This window comes from Garra rufa, chromosome 5, assembly GCF_049309525.1.
Source record: "Garra rufa chromosome 5, GarRuf1.0, whole genome shotgun sequence".
NCBI classification, from domain to species: domain Eukaryota; kingdom Metazoa; phylum Chordata; class Actinopteri; order Cypriniformes; family Cyprinidae; genus Garra; species Garra rufa.
In genome coordinates this window covers 52,747,484-52,764,518 of record NC_133365.1, presented here as the reverse complement: position 1 = coordinate 52,764,518, position 17,035 = coordinate 52,747,484, and the positions used below count along the sequence as shown (strand labels likewise).

The 17,035-nt window shown below is 28.3% G+C and overlaps 1 protein-coding gene across 1 annotated transcript; it reads left to right on the top strand.

The window, feature by feature from the left end:
• The first annotated feature begins 9,750 nt into the window (after positions 1–9,750).
• Positions 9,751–14,746, top strand: LOC141335372 (lipocalin). The gene is made up of 6 exons (XM_073840809.1): positions 9,751–9,915; positions 11,324–11,463; positions 11,537–11,616; positions 11,697–11,810; positions 14,367–14,468; positions 14,547–14,746. The coding sequence occupies exons 1-6, from the start codon at positions 9,820–9,822 to the stop codon at positions 14,558–14,560; spliced, it is 546 nt and encodes a 181-aa protein (XP_073696910.1). The 5' UTR covers positions 9,751–9,819; the 3' UTR covers positions 14,561–14,746.
• Positions 14,747–17,035: the final 2,289 nt, after the last annotated feature.

Sequence of the window (17,035 nt, the reverse complement as noted above, 5' to 3'; positions counted from 1 at the left end):
TTTCAAATTGCAAGTGTTTTTTTCCTAAAAGAATGTTTATGGGAAAATATATTTTATACAAATGTTTTTGTGTTCAAACAAAAAAGTATAGTGCATGTTAATACACTCAACTAAAAAATTGACACGACAATGAATCATAAGCCTTTTAGCTTGAATGAGCTGAGGGAAAAAAAGAAAGCAATAATGGAGCACCAAAATGGAGCACATGGTGTTTTCCATTCTTTCATATTAATACAAATAATAAAATACTGATTCTGCAATTTTACAAATTTTCAACATTGTCAATTGTTATAAAAAGTGTTATTTTAGTATCAGTTAGAGAATATAATTTTTTATAATTCATATTTATTTTCATCAAATTCAAGTTTTTCATTTGATTAATTGATTCATTTTTTCATTTAGTTGTGTTTTTGTCATTGTTAAAGGTTTTGAACAGTAAGATTTTAATGTGTTTTAAAGAAGTCTCTTCTGCTCATTTATTTGATCCAAAGTACAGGGAAAACAGTACAATTTTGAAATAATTTTACTATTCAAAATAACTGCTTTCTATTTGAATATATTTTAAAATGTAATTTATTCCTGTGTTTTCAAAGCTGAATTTTTAGCATCATTACTCCAGTCTTTATCGTCACTTTTGATCAGTTTAAAGCATCCCTGCTAAATAAAAGTATTCATTTCCTTGCCAAAAAAATAATAAAAATACTGAATTTTTGAATGGTCTTTGGATCTTTCTATTCATCATAGAATTCTAAAATGTACTCAACTGTTTTAAATAATGATAATAATAATAACAATAATAATAAATGTTTCTTGAACAGCAAATCTGAATATTAGAATGATTTCTGACGAATCATGTGGCACTGAAGACTGGAGTAATGATGCTGAAAATTCAGCTTTGATCACAGGACTAGATTACATTTTTTAAATATATTTAAATAAAAAACAGCTATTTAAAAATTTTTTGCTGTACTTTGGATCAAATAAATGCAGACTTAGTGAGCAAAAGAGACCTCTTTAAAAACATTAAAAATCTTACTGTTCAAAAACTTTTGACTGACAGTATATATTATTATTATTATTATTATAAGTAATGCATTTTTTTAATGGCTTGTTTTTCTCATTTTGGTCTAAATTTGGTTAACTAAATAATCCTGCATCTGCAAAGCAAAGAGAGCAAAGAAAACATTAGCACATGGGGTTGTAATAAGAAAAAACTAAATTATAAGTTTTTATATAGGTATACTTTGTGAAAAATGTAAGTTCTGTTTTAACTGTTTTGGTCTCTACTTTACTTCCATATGGTATCTTATGAAACTTTATTTCAATATTTTAATAATATTAACAAACAAAGATTAATCTAAAGCATAAAATGTTCAGCTGGTAGTGTATATACTCCTAATATATATATATATATATATGACAAACATAGTCTTGTGATGTTTTTCTGCTTACAGTAGGTAGCAACCACAGAGAAAACAACGGAAAAATACAGAACTGTGTTTCAGGCCAAGGAGGTTTTGAGTAAGTCATATGTCACTTTAACCACAAATCCTGTTTCTCAACCTCAAAGTCAAATTCACCATTGCATTACATGCAAACTGTTTGATATATAAAACACGAATGATTTCAGTCTAGAAAATCAAACTTATAGTTCATTTATAAATAATACATTTAACTGATCTTTACTTGAGTCTCCAAACAGACAAACAGATAGTATTGTATATATTTTCCTGAAATATAAGATGGAATATTGGTCTCAAATAATAATCACATTCAAAATATTTGCATTAATTATAATGGAAAACACAAATACTGAATACAGCAATATGTGACCCTGGACCACAAAGCAGTCTTAAGTCGCTGGGGTATATTTGTAGCAATAGCCAAAAATACATTGTATGGGTCAAAATTATTGATTTTTCTTTTATGTCAAAAATCATTGGGAAATTAAGTAAAGATCATGTTCCATGAAGATTTTTTTTTGTAAAATCCTACTATAAATATATCAAAATGTAATTTTTGATTAGTAATATGCATTGTTAAGAACTTAATATGAAGAACTTTAAAGGTGATTTTCTCAGCATTTGGATTTTTTTTGCACCCTCAGATTACAGATTTTCAAATAGATGTATCTCTGCCAAATATTGTCCTATACTAACAAACCATACCTCAATAGAAAGCTTATTTATTGAGCTTTCATATGATGTATATGATCTCAGTTTTGTAAAATTTAACCTTATGACTGGTTTTGTGGTCCAGGGTCACATATGTCATTTACACAGTTTTGAAGCTGAAGGACTCTGTCACATCAATGCTCTCCTGAAATATCAGCTAAGTATTGAAGAACATGCTTAACAGATTTGCATTGCAACATTTGCTTTACAGTGCAATTGAGAGACAACACTGCATGGAGTTATGGAAACCATCAATGCTTATTAATCATAATAGAGAGAGGAACATTATCACGGGAGAGTCAGGGCTAAATGAAGCATGATTCATCACACGAGAGGCATTACTACTTAGTCACACACCACACTACACCACATCTACGTTTGTGAAAATCTGTTTTCAGCGTTAACTAAGTTTAACTTTAGTTAAAGTTTTAGCTTTTTTATTGTATGTTTCATTTTTATTATTATTATTATTTTATGTCTGTATATAGTTTTTATTAAGATTTAGTTTTTAGTTTTAGTACTTCAAGTTAATCTAAACAAAAATAGATTCAAGTTCAAGTTGTTTATACTTTATTTATTTTTTATTGATTATTTTATCTAATGACTTCTTATGGTTTTAACTTTAGTTAATTATAACTATAGCTCTGGTTTTTACCAAAATTTAGAATGCTTTTGTTTGTTTAATGTTTTATTTTAGTATTCATAAATGACTATTAATACTTTGAAAGGCTATACCAAGATATTTAGGATTGTTTAGAAACACTAATGCTAAACTAAGAAAATATGACTTCTGTAAAAGTCTCATCTTATGAATATTTTTAAAATCTTTGCATAATTATGTTTGCACTATAGTGCAAGTTGTGAGAAAATATATCCGATGGCAAAAAGCTGGCATGCAGCTAAAAACCATAAAATGCTTATTAAGGATAAACAAAAAGGAAGCTACCGTGAATAATCAGACTTGAAACTATTTAACATATTGAAATTATAATAGTTAGGAAATATTGAGATATATTTTATATATTCTGGTGCAGTCAAGGTTCTCAGATATATTATTTGTACAAGGTTTTCAGAAAAATAATGCATGTAGACTATGTTAAATGTAGTTATTTAGTTTAGTTAATTATAGTGTAGTACATTTATTTGAAAATGCTTTAAACAAAACATGCTTTCTTGAAAACATTATTTTAATTGGTCATCAGTTTAGAGGGTTTTCCTGTGCCTCAAATGTCACTTTCCACCCTGTAAAATTCCTTTAACCAAAAAAAAAAGTTTCTAAGTCCATATCTTAAGTAGCACGGGTATATTTGATAAAGATAATGTTCCATGAAGATATTTTGTAGTTTCCTACTGTAAATATATCAAAACTTAATTTTTGATCAGTAATATGCATTGCTAAGAACTTCATTTGGACAACTTTAAAGACGATTTTCTCAGTATTTAGATTTTTTTTTTTTTTTTTTTGCACCCTCAGATTCCAGATTTTCAAATAGTTGTGTCTCAGCCAAATATTGTCCTATCCTAACAAACCATACATCAATGGAAAGCGTTTTTAAATCTCAAGTATTTTTGTGGTCCAGGGTCACAAATGACATCATCATCTAGGAAGTGACATCAGTTTGGAGCGAAAACAACAGCACAAACAAACATCAGTGAGTATTATCAATTCATTAGATCTGATTGATTTTGCAGTGTTTCGAGTCAGAAGTTGTGTTGTGTGACTGTAACACATTAATCCTGTTTGATCAATTACAAACACTGGTATGATAATATGACAATAGATGCTTAAAAATGATCAAAACTAACATCAAGTTGATGTCCTCATATAAGCAAATAAATAACTTCAGTTTTTCCCATTCTGTTCATTTTTGTACAGTGTCAATAACCAAATGAATAAATGAAGTGTGTGAATTTGACCAGAGTATATTTGTGAAAGTCTGCTGTGCCATTTTGTACCATATAACTCATAAACACAGTTCAAAGTTACAGAGGGTTCAAAAAGTCCTCAAAAGCAGGAGTGACCTCTACTGGAGAACTGAGCACATAACATTGTGTTTGACAATATTGTGCTGATATTGCACTTTGACTAAGGCGAGACACTGCAGGTAAATAGGGTAAAAAAAATGAACTAATGGTTATCACCTTACTTACTCAGTTGGTAGATTACTTTGATAATTGCAAAAAAAAGTTTTCTAAAATGTTAGGTTTAAATATGCAAATGAGGCATTATATAATGACATATGTGCTAATTTACATACATTTCTAGAACAAAAATCTAAACATTGGATGAAGTCAGTTTCGAAATTTTTTTGACATATTTGAGTACAAAGTTTTTTTCAGAGAGAATTTTTGGGTTTCGTTTTGTGTCAACATAATTCAGAAAAAACTTAGAACAGACAGGAAACACTATTTATTTATTTATTTTATTTTTTTTACCATTTTTGGGGAATAAAATGTTGTATAAAACCAAGCAAATTGTATATGAACAAATCGCTCTGTAAAAACCTTCAGGATATAGACAGAAAAAAAACTTTAAAGTTTTGTGTGTGTAACTATACTGTATATATGAAGAAACAGAACAAACTGAGACAGAATAAATCCAGAAGAACTCAACAAGATGCTACACTTCACTCTTAAAAATAAAGGTGCTTCACGATGCCATAAAATAACCTTTTTTGTTTAAATGGTTCCATAAATGTGACCCTGGACCACAAAACCAGTCTTAAGTCGCTGGGGTATATTTGTAACAATAGCCAAAAATACATTGCATGGGTCAAAATTTTAAATTTTTCTTCTATGCCAAAAATCATTAGAAAATTAAGTAAAGATCATGTCTATGAAGATTTTTTGTAAAATTCCTACTGTAAATATATCAAAATGTCATTTTTGATTAGTAATATGCATTGTTAAGAACCTAATTTGGACAACTTTAAAGGTGATTTTCTCAGTATTTTGATTTTTTGCACCCTCAGATTCCTAATTTTCAAATAAATGTATCTCAGCCAAATAGTGTCCTATCCTAACAAACCATACATCAACAGAAAGCTTATTTATTGAGCTTTCAAATGATGTATGCATCTCAGTTTTGTAAAATTTAACCTTATGACTGGTTTTGTGGTCCAGGGTCACAAATAACCTTTAACATCTGAAGAACCTTTTTGTTTCACAAAAAAAAGAAAGAAGTTTCTTCAGATTATAAAAAAAGTAAGAAAAGTAAAGTAAAGAACCTTTCAGTGAATGGTTTGTTGTGGAACCAAAATGGTTCTTCTGGCATCACTGTGAAGAACCTTTTAAAGCACCTTTATTTTTAAGGTGGAAATAAAAAAAGATGGAAATAACTGGTTTAAAACCATTTTTAGCTGCTGAAAATACTATATATCACTCGAAATATGGATGGTCTGAGACACTAACAATCATGTACTGGGACTGTTGCAGTTGTCCTAGGGTTGTGGGAAGTGAGTGGCTTTTATTGTGTGTCTGGACGGTGATATATGTATATGTAGGCAGCTAGAGGCCAGTCTCATGTAAACGTCCTACTAACGCTTTTGTCTCTCCCTCCTTTTAGTAATCTGGAGGCAACAGGACGATTCAAAAGACTCTAGTTCACTCAAGCAGAAATAAGCCTTTTTAATGTTGGCCGTACAACTAATCAGATGAGGTTTTGGTGATTTTAGCAATAGACCCCTTGTGGTCCCCATAGAACGTATTTTAGTGCCACAAAAAAATAAAAATTCTAATATTACAAGAATAAAGTTGTAACATTTTGATAATAAAGTCAGAATAACAAGAATGAAGCTGTAGCACTGTAAGATTAACGCCTTAATATTTTGAAAATAAATAAAAAATTAGGAGAATAAAGTCTTATGCAAGATTAAACTTGTAATTATCTGAGAATAACGTCATAGAAATTTGAGTTGGAAGTCAGTATTTTGTTAATAAAGTAATTTCGGTATATTTTATTGCATTTCATTGCATTTCGTTGATTTGCATTGCATTAAAACCTGAAAATAAAGTTTTAGAATTTTTTTTAAATCATATTTTTTTAAAAAGAAAGAAAAGAAATGTTAACACAAAAAGTAAGAATAAAAAAATGCATTATTTCTCTTTGCATGAGATTCTTTGCACAGGTGGTCATGTGTCTTTCTACTGACCACAATGAAAATCTGTATATTTTGTCAATAGAGTAAAAATTATGACAGTGTAGTACAAGAATAAAGTCTAATACAAGATGAAATTAGTAATATTCTGAGAATAAAGTCAAAATTATGACAAAAAAGTGGTAGCATTGTTAGATAAAAGTTCTTTTTAGAATAATGTCTGTTCGACTTTAACATTTTAATATAAAAATTCTATAACTTTATTCTCATAATTTTGAAAAAATGCATTATTTCTCTTTGCATGAGATTCTTTACACAGGCGGTCATGTGTCCTTCTACTGACCACAATGAAAATGGGTATATTTTAATGCATTCCATTGCATTCCGTTGATTTGCATTGCATTAAAACCTGAAAATAAAGTTTTAGAATTTTTTTTAAATAATATTTTTTTTAAACTTGTAATTATCTGAGAATAACGTCATAGAAATTTGAGTTGGAAGTCAATATTTTGTCAATAAAGTAAAAATTATGACAGTGTATTAGTACAAGAATAAAGTCTACAAGATTAAATGAGTAATATTCTGAGAATAAAGTGGTAGCATTGTGAGATAAAAGTTATTTTTAGAATAATGTCTGTTCGACTTTAACATTTTAATATAAAAATTCTTTATAAGTTAAAAACTTTATTCTCATAATTTTGACTTTATTCTCAAAATATTATAACTTTATTTTCATAATAATATTTTTTTCTTCTTTTTTTAACAAGCCACTAAAACCCTTTTAGGGGATAAAAAATTAGAATAAATGCTGTTACGAATCATGCTCAACCAATAGAGAAAAGTGTCTGTTGGAGAAAAGCATTTTTATTTTATTTTTTACTTAATTTTTTACATAATATTTGTATTGTTAGCTATTACTAAGTGCATTGAATCAACATGTTGTCTTTAATTTGATAAATCCAGCATGTATATCTGTTCATGGCTTAAGTAGAGCTCTGTCTTTCAGATCCTGTTATAACCGTTCAGGTATTTGTGAATCAGCTCAGACGGCGAGTTTACACCTGCAAAAGCATCCATATAATACCTGGTTTACCTGTATCATTGTAAATGTGTCAGTATATGAGAGACATACAGACAATTGGACAGAGACACGCACTCGGATTTGTTCGGAGAAAAGCAGTTTCTTAGAAAATGCCGTGATTGTTTGTAGGCGTTTACGCCTCGTATAGGCTCAACATATAGGCGTATCTCACATCTGTAATAGGAAACAGCTGTAAAGACCAAATTCCTCAGGTAGCTTCGTATGGGGTAAAACTATAAACGTGTCCTGCTGTGATTTTCATAGGTATGGATGAAAATGCCATTCATTTAAAACTCTATAACTGCACTATTAACTTCATAATTACTGTACAAATCTACAGTTTCAGTCTGGATGCATTTGCAGCTGATTTGTTGTGCATGAGAGTGACTGCAGGGTTTTCACTGTAAACATTGTGTTTTCAATGTGAAATGCTGACATTGTTCTCTGTTCCAGGTTCCAGAACGGCCCAGAGAGCCAGACAGATACAGCAGCTCTTTGTGCTTTATCATCCTGTTTGTGTGTTTTTCCTGTAATTATTGTTGGCTTGTTTCCAACCTCAAACCACAGATGGAACACATTTAAAGACTGGTACAAAGACATATGCTAACTTTGGGATCACTGTCATTTTTAATGCAGCAAGGATGCATTAAAGTGGTCAAGAGTGACAGTAAAGATTTATTTAATAAAAGGTTCTATTTAAAATAAATGCTCTCATTTTAATTCTATTTATCAGCGAACTGTGAAATCCTAAATTATAAATGTCTTTACTGTCACTTTTGATAAAGCATCTTTGCTGAATAAAACTTAAGAAATAAATAACTAAATAAATGACAGTGATCCCAAACGTTTGATTTATAGTATATGTCTTTGTACGTGCCTTTAAATTTGTTCCATGTGTGGTGGAAAGTTGGAAAAGAGCCATCAATAATTACAGCAACAAACAAAAAAATAGCATTACAAATTCAATTCAATTTTATTTTATTTTATTTTATATTATTTTATTTTATTGCATTTTATTGCATTGCATTGCATTGGGGAAAAATGCACTGAAAACCCTGAAAATTAGGTTTTAGAATTTTTTAAATAATATTTTTTTAAAAAGGAAGAAAAAAGTTAGCACAAAAATTAAGAACAGAAAAGTCAAATATTTCTCTTTGCATGAGATTCTTTGCACAGGCAGTCACATGTTCTTCTAGTGGCCACAATGAAATTCTGTTTATTTTATTGCATTGCATTGGGGAAAAATGCACTGCGTTGCATTAAAACCTGAAAATAAAGTTTTAGAATTTTTTTAAAATAATATTTTTTTTAAAAGAAAGAAAAGAAATGTTAAAACAAAAATAAAGAATAAAAAAATCCATTATTTTTCTTTGCATGAGATTCTTTGCACAGGCATATGTTCTTCTAGTGACCACAATGAAATTCTGTTTATTGCATTGCATTGCATTGCACTGCAGAAAAATGCACTGCATTGCATTAAAGCCTGAAAATAAAGTTTTAGATTTTTTTAATAATATTTTTTAAAAAAGAAAGAAAAGAAATTTAACACAAAAATTTAAAATCCATTATTTTTCTTTGCATGAGATTCTTTGCACAGGCAGTCACAAGTTCTTCTAGTGAATCTTAAGATGCTCTTTTGAACATCTCAAATCATTATTTTGTTCTTGTCGGGGTGTGAAATGCAAAAGATGATGATTTTCAGTATTTCTATCTTTTGGACCCCACTATATTTATGTATGTATATGAAACCCCTTTGACCCAGATAAACTGATCCTGTCTTGACATAGTTTTAGGAGAGGGGGGCGTGTGTGTGTGTGTGTGTGTGTGTGTAGCCTCTGGTTAAGAAGGAAACACACCCCCTCACAAACCTCTGTGCCAACTGTTGTATAACAAAGCTGTTAAATGAGAGGGGCCCTAAACCCAACATTATTTATGCCCCTGTGTGCGTGTGTGTGTGTGTGCGTGTGTGTGTGTGTGTGATTGCACGCACGCAATGAAAAGTGAGAACTGAATAGATAACATTGAGATTAAGATGCAATCTGAAAAAAAAATCTGTAATCTGAATGTACCTGGTATTCATCACGTTGTGGCAACCAAATGTCCCCACAAGGATAGGAATACCAGTAAATTCTGACCTTGTGGGGACATTTCTTTCTCATTTTTTTGAGGAAGTAAAAGTTTGCACAATCTCCTGTGAGGGCTAGGTTTAGGTGTAGGGTAGGGTTAGGGCGATAGAAAATACGGTTTGTACAGTATAAAAACCATTACGTCTATGGAATGTCCCCATAAAACATGTAAACCAGTGTGTGTGTGTGTGTGTGTGTGTGTGTGTGTGTGTCTGTAGGGGGCGTGTGTTTATGTAACAGGGTTCGGCTCTATATAAGCTCCTGCAGCGGGACTCAGAGCTCAGAATTCAGCTCTCGAGGCCCAGATTCCCACACACTCCAGACCGAGCTCTGCAGTAGCCATGGCAACCGCCCTGCTGGGATTGCTGGGAGTTTTGATCTGTGCCCTTGCCGTTAGTTCTGAGGTCCTGCCACAGGCCGACTTCGACGTCAAGGGGGTAAGACTGCAAGAACGAAAGTTGTAGCAAACATTACATTTAGAATTTAGAAGTTGTTAAAAGAGACTTTTTTTTTTTGGTATGAGTTTATATATTCTAAAACTTTACATTACATTTATAATTTAGAACTGTTTAACAATTACAAACTATATTTTCTGTGTCAGTTTGAGTTGTTAAAAATGACAGTCTATATATGCATACCGGTATACACACACAACTTGTATCAAACATTAAATTTATAAATTAGGAATGCTTACAAATCAATTACAAATCTTTTTCTGTATCTATTTTGGTAATTAAAATACTTTTTCTTTCAACTTCTAGATTTTAGCTTCAACAGAAAGTGTATATTTGGGGTGCTTTAGTTTCATTACAGCTACCCAGTTATTGCATGCAAAAAAAAGTAATGAAAACAAATAAAATATAAATATTGTATTTATTTATTTATTTGCATGACTTCATATATGACATAATTACATTGATTCATGAAAAATACATTTATCATTTACAAATGGTCAAAAATTTTATACCTTTGAGCTATATTTTTTATATCAAATTTGGGTAGTTACAATATTTTTCGACTCCTAAATTTTAGGTGCTTTAGTGTCATAACAGCTACTCATTTAGCTTTATATATATATATATATATATATATATATATATATATATATATTATTTTTATTTTTTTTGCAGATTTTTTTGCAGTTTTCATATTATGTTCAACAGAAAATGTATATTTTAGCTATTTTAGTGTCATGACAGCAAAAAGACTACAAAATAAATAAATAATCAAATATTTATATTTATAAATATTCAATATTTATATCAAAAAATAAATTTTTTATAATATAATAATTTTTTATATATATATTTGTATTTCAAATTTCATTTAGAATTTATAAATGCTTAAAAAAATGCTTAAAATTACAAACTATATTGTCTGTCTGAGTAGTAAAACTGTTGGCTTGCTTGTTTTCAACATATGCTTTAGCATTATGGCAGCTACCCAGTTATTTCACGCAAAAAATAAATAAAATATAAACATTTTATTAACATTTTTGCGTTTTCAAAACTTATATCAAACATTAAATTTACAATTTAAAAATGGAACTGAACTATATTTTATATAAGCATATATTTCAGGTGCTTTAGTGCCATGGCAGCTACACAGTTATAAATAAAATCGAATATTACTTTTTTGCATTTGTTTTTACATTATAAAACTTGTATCAAACATGAAATGTGTTAAAAAATAAAAAAGTATGAAACTTTGACCTATATTTTTTGTATCTATTTAGGTAGTTAAAATATTTTAACCCAGATTTTAGGTTCCACAGAAAGAGTATAGTTTGGATGCTTACGTGTTTTTGCAGCTACCCAGTTATTTTATTTATAAATGTTCACACAGGTGACTGGGAAATGGTACCTGATTGGTTTTGCCACCAATGCCGAGTGGTTCATCGCCCGTAAGGCAAACATGAAGATGGGCATCGCCATGCTGACACCGACTGATGAAGGAGATCTGGAGATGGCTTATTCCAGTCTCAAGTAAGAGAATAACTATTCAAAAGAAGAAAGTATTAATAAAATCTTCTCATGTCGTATGATCTTGTCTCTCCAGTCCTGATGGCACATGCTGGAGGATGAACCATCTGGCTCAAAAGACCGATGTTCCAGGGAAATTCAGCTTCCGCAGCGAGCGTAAGAAAGATAGCATTCATCTACATATGAGATACAGTGATTTATACAGGACTCAAATGAGAAATGATGTGTTTCCTCAGGCTGGGAGACCGAAAATGACATGCGTGTTGTTGATGTGAAGTATGACGAATATGCTTTGATTCACACCATCAAGACCAAAGCTGACTCCACCACGCTTCTCAACAAACTCTACGGTACCAACACTTTAAAACTGTATATTTGAATATTTAGCTGCCTTCTGAATTTAGGCCTGTTCACATACAAAGTACATACTTGAAATTGAAAGTATATTTAGTTTCAACCTTCATATGTGACCCTGGACCACAAAACCAGCTCTATATTTATAGCAATAGCCAAAAATACATTGTACGAGTCAACATTATAAAAATTTTTATGGCAAAACTTATTAGGATTTTAAGTAAAGATCATGTTCCATAAAGATATTTCTTTGATTAGTAATATTCTTTGCTAAATATTTAATTTGGACAACTTTACATAAATTTTTTTGACTGTATCTCGACCAAATATTGTCCTATCCTATTATCTTGTAATTCCAACTTTTTAAGTCATAATTTCAACCTTATAAATCAAAATTATAACTATTTATCTCGTAATTGACTTATGTATCTCAACCAAAAATTTTCCTAACAAACCATACATCAATGGAAAAAAATGTCTTCAAGCATTCAGATCTATATATTTTTTTTAAATAACCCTTATGACTGATTTTGTGGTCCAAGTCACATATACCAAAATATATTTAAGAATATATTATAAAGGCAAAAAAAAGCATTTTCAATCTTACATTAGTCTACATTTGGCTAATTTTTTTTAAGTGGACGGAATAGCTTAGATTAATAATGATTCTTTATTGTTTAAATGTGAATATTTAAATGTAAAATAATATTTAAAAAAAAATTTTTAAATAAATGTAATAAATTAATTATAATTTTTTAATGCTTTTAATAATAAATAATTTTTTTGAAAATGTATTAGTTAAATATATACGTATATTTTTAAACATTTTTGGCCTTTTTTGTATATCTTTAAATATATAATTTATTTTATTATTATTTTTTTTCCCCTTGCCTCTAAAATACATTTAGAATTTTGGTAAATGACCCTTATGACTATTTTTGTTGTCCAGGGTCACATATACCAAAATATATTTCATAATTTATTTAAGGGCAAAGAAAATAAATTTTCAGTCTTATACATTTGGCTAATTTTGTGGATGGAACAGCCTAGATTAATAATGATTCATTAATGTTTAAATGTGAAATAACATTTTCTTAAATAAATGTAATTCATTATAATTTTTCAATGCTTTTAATAAATATATTAATTATTTGGAAATATATACAAAAATTTGTATTGGTTGAATATATATTTATGTACATATTTTGAAACATATCTTTAAATATATTATTATTATTATATTTCTTGCCGCTGAAATACATTTAGAATTTTGGTCTATGATAGTTGAAAATAAATATATATTTTAAAATTTAAAACTATACTAACTTCTTTAACTGTTTAACATATATTAAGCTAATATTTAAACATATTTTGGCCAGAAAAAAATGCTCAGCTCCATGAAATAATATTATTAGATACAACTTTTGATTTGAATAATTTGTTAATAAATGTAGAAATGAACATTGACTAAGATTAATAAATGACTTAGAAACATTTTTATTGTTAATTCATGTTAACTAATATTATTGTAAAGTGTCGCCAGCATTAATTTTCAGCTGACTGAATCTCTCTTAAATTTTAACCTTACCTTTTCACTCACCTCATTAAATTTTAATATGAAAAACCAATTTTTTTTACAATCCAGTCCAAGTGCTTCACCACATATTTATTACGTGAAACATGTCATTTTATTTAAAAATTAAATTAAGACCCATAAAACCAATGTTTTTAAAATGTATAAATAAGATACAACTATTAGAAAATCTGGATTCTGACGGTGCAAAAAAATCGAAATACTGAGAAAATCACCTTTAATTTTGTTTTATGTCTTTGAAAATATATTTAAAAAAATATTTTTAAAAGCTTTAAAAAATTAAAATTAATTACATTTTTTATAAATAATTTTCAATCCAAGAAAATACATTCAAATTTCATATTTAAAGTTTTTGTGTGTGTGTGTGTGTGTGTGTGTGTGTATAACGTGCAAACATATATCACATTTGAAAAAAATATTAAAATATTATTTTAAAAAATGTAACATTAATGAATCATTATTAATCTAGGCTGTTCCATCCACTTTATGTAACAAATGTAGACTAATATAAGATTGATTTTTTTTTAAATAAATTATTAAATAAATTTTGGTAAATGTGACCCTGGACCACAAAAGCAGTCATAAGGGTCATTTATACATCTGAAAGCTGAATACAAAAGCTTTCCATTGATGAATGGTTCGTATGATTTTTTTTATCTCAGAATTTTGACTTTATAGGAAATGATAAGTCATAAAGTAGAAATTATTACTTAAAAAATTGGAATTACGAGATAATAGTATAAAAGGATAGGACAATATTTGGTCGAGATACAACTATTTGAATAGTGCAAATTAAATTGCCTTTAAATTTGTCCAATTGAAGTTTTTAGCAATGCATATTACAAATCAAAAATTACGTTTTGATGTGTTCATGATAGAAAATTTACAATATATCTTCATTGAACATGATCTTTACTTAATATCCTAATGGATATTTGTGTTTGTGCTGTTTCCGTAGGCCGAACTCCAGACCTGAGCCAGGACGTCCTGGACAAGTTCACTGAGTTTTCTCTGGATCAAGGCATTCTGCCTGACAACATCGCCATCCTGCCTAAAAATGGTAAAACACTGTTCAAAACCGTTCTAAACACTGAATATGAGTGTATGCAGGCCTGACGTGAGCATCTTTTCTCTGTAGACGAGTGCCCTTGACGTGCTGATGTGAAGCTCCTCTCTGAATCCTGACTGATTTATTCTGACTGTAGTGAATCATTTAAAGTGTCTCTAGTGTTTTCCGCTCTTACTATCAGTCCTTTTCCCCTCTTCAAGTTCTTTCCATCATTTCCTATCATTTCTTCATGAGTTTGGACCAATAAAATCTTTTGTGAATCTCTGTTACGAGGCATTTGTGTTGTGGTTATTTATGTGTTTATCCTGTTTACTGTCCATCCCACTTTGTGAGCATAGACCAGAAAATCACATTTCCAACTTACAGTAAATTGTTGTAAATACTGAATGATTAAGAGCATTTGGTGTCCTTTTAAAGAAGACATTTGGCAGATTATTGTAGGGGTGGAAAGCTACAAAAGATGAAATAAAAAAAAGTTTCTCATAATTTCAATTTAAATCATAATTTCGCCTTGTTTTTGTAATTTCGACTTTTAATCTTATGACTTAAAACTTTTATCTTTTAATTTAGAATTTATAAATCATAATTTCATCTCATATTAATGACTTAAGTGATTATTTTGACTATCTATCTATCTATCTATCTATCTATCTATCTATCTATCTATCTATCTATCTATCTATCGCCTTTTTATTTATAATTTAGACTATTTCATAATTTCATTAAAATTCATAATTGACTGTTTATCTCGTATTAATGATTTATTTCATAATTTCAACTTTTTATTTCATAATTTCAATTTAAGTCATAATTTTGACATTTTATCTCGTATTAATGATTTGTCATAATTTTATAAGCTGTGATAATTTTGACTTTTAATCACTTAATTTAGAATTTTTATTTTATAATTATGACTTAAATCATAATTTCGACATTTTATCTCAATTTCAAATATTTATCTCATAATTATGACAAGTTTTGACTTTTTATCATAATTTCCACTTGGTCATAATTTTGATTTAATTAAAATTTTATCCCCTAATAAAATGATTTTTTATCTCATAATTTCGTCTTTTTATCTCATAATTAAGACTTACGATGTAATTTTGGTTTTATTGATAATTTCGACATTTGATCTCATAATTTCGAAAATTATCAAAGACAAAAATATCACAACTCATAATCATGAGATGAATAGTTTAAAATTATGAGATAAAATGTCAAAATTATGATTGAGTAATTAAATATTCTCATATTAATGACTTAAGTGATCATTTAGATTTTTTATCTCATAATTTCGTCTTTTTATCTCATAATTAAGACTTACGATGTAATTTTGGTTTTATTGATAATTTCGACATTTTATCTCATAATTTCGAAAATTATCATACTCAAAGACAAAATTATCACTTAACTCATAATCATGAGATGAATAGTTTAAAATTATGAGATAAAATGTAAAAATTATGATTGAGTAATTAAATATTCTCATATTAATGACTTAAGTCACAATTTTGTCTTTGGTTATAATAATTTTCAAAATTATGACTTTAGTCATTAATATGAGATAATTTCAACATTTTATCTCATAATTTTAAACTATGACTAAGTCAAAATTATGACTTGTCATAATTATGAGATAAATAGTTGAAATTATGACATTAAATGACGAAATTAAGTCATAGTTTTAAATTTTCATCTCCTAATTTTGACTTTTTAATTCATAAATTTGAGTACTTCTCTCATAATTATGATTTAAGAATATTTTTAAAGCAAGTTGCAAAAGCTTTACTTAAACACATTGTAAGAAATATATAAACATTGTATATAAAATACTACATACTAAATTCAAAAGTATACAAACTAAAGTCTATAAAAATGAAAAAAAAACATAGTTAAATATAAAAACTAGTTTATAAAAATCATATATTTTATATAACATAAAAAGGACTAAAAATGTGAAAATTAAAACTTTACAAAAGATGTATTATAAAAATTAAAACCACAAAAATGAATAAAGTAGATAGATTTACAAAAACAAATTTATATATATATATATATATATATATATATATATATATATATATATATATATATATATATATAAACAATTTTATTTCTCATTTTAGTTTACCATTCTGCACTAAAATAACAAAAAATGTTAAAAACTGCATAGACATTTATAGAGACATGTCAACATAACTAAAACTTTAAAATTAAAAAAGTAAAAAATAATAATAATATTATCTGGACTGTAACATCTCAATAAAACCAAAATAACGAATACCAGTTTTTAGGAAATACACAACTTTTTAGGAATTTGAGAAACAATTTACGTCAAGTGTGTCTAAAGTCTTTGACTGGTATTGTATTCATATGAAAAATAAATCTTATGAGCTCACTGATAAATCGTATATCTTAAATTCACAGTAAATTAATAAATCATCTACCACATGAATACATTTAAATGGAAAGCTCACCCAAATAAAAAAAAATAAAACATTCTAAAAAGTTGTGCACTTACAGACAATTGCATTCCCATAATGAAGAACCGTGGA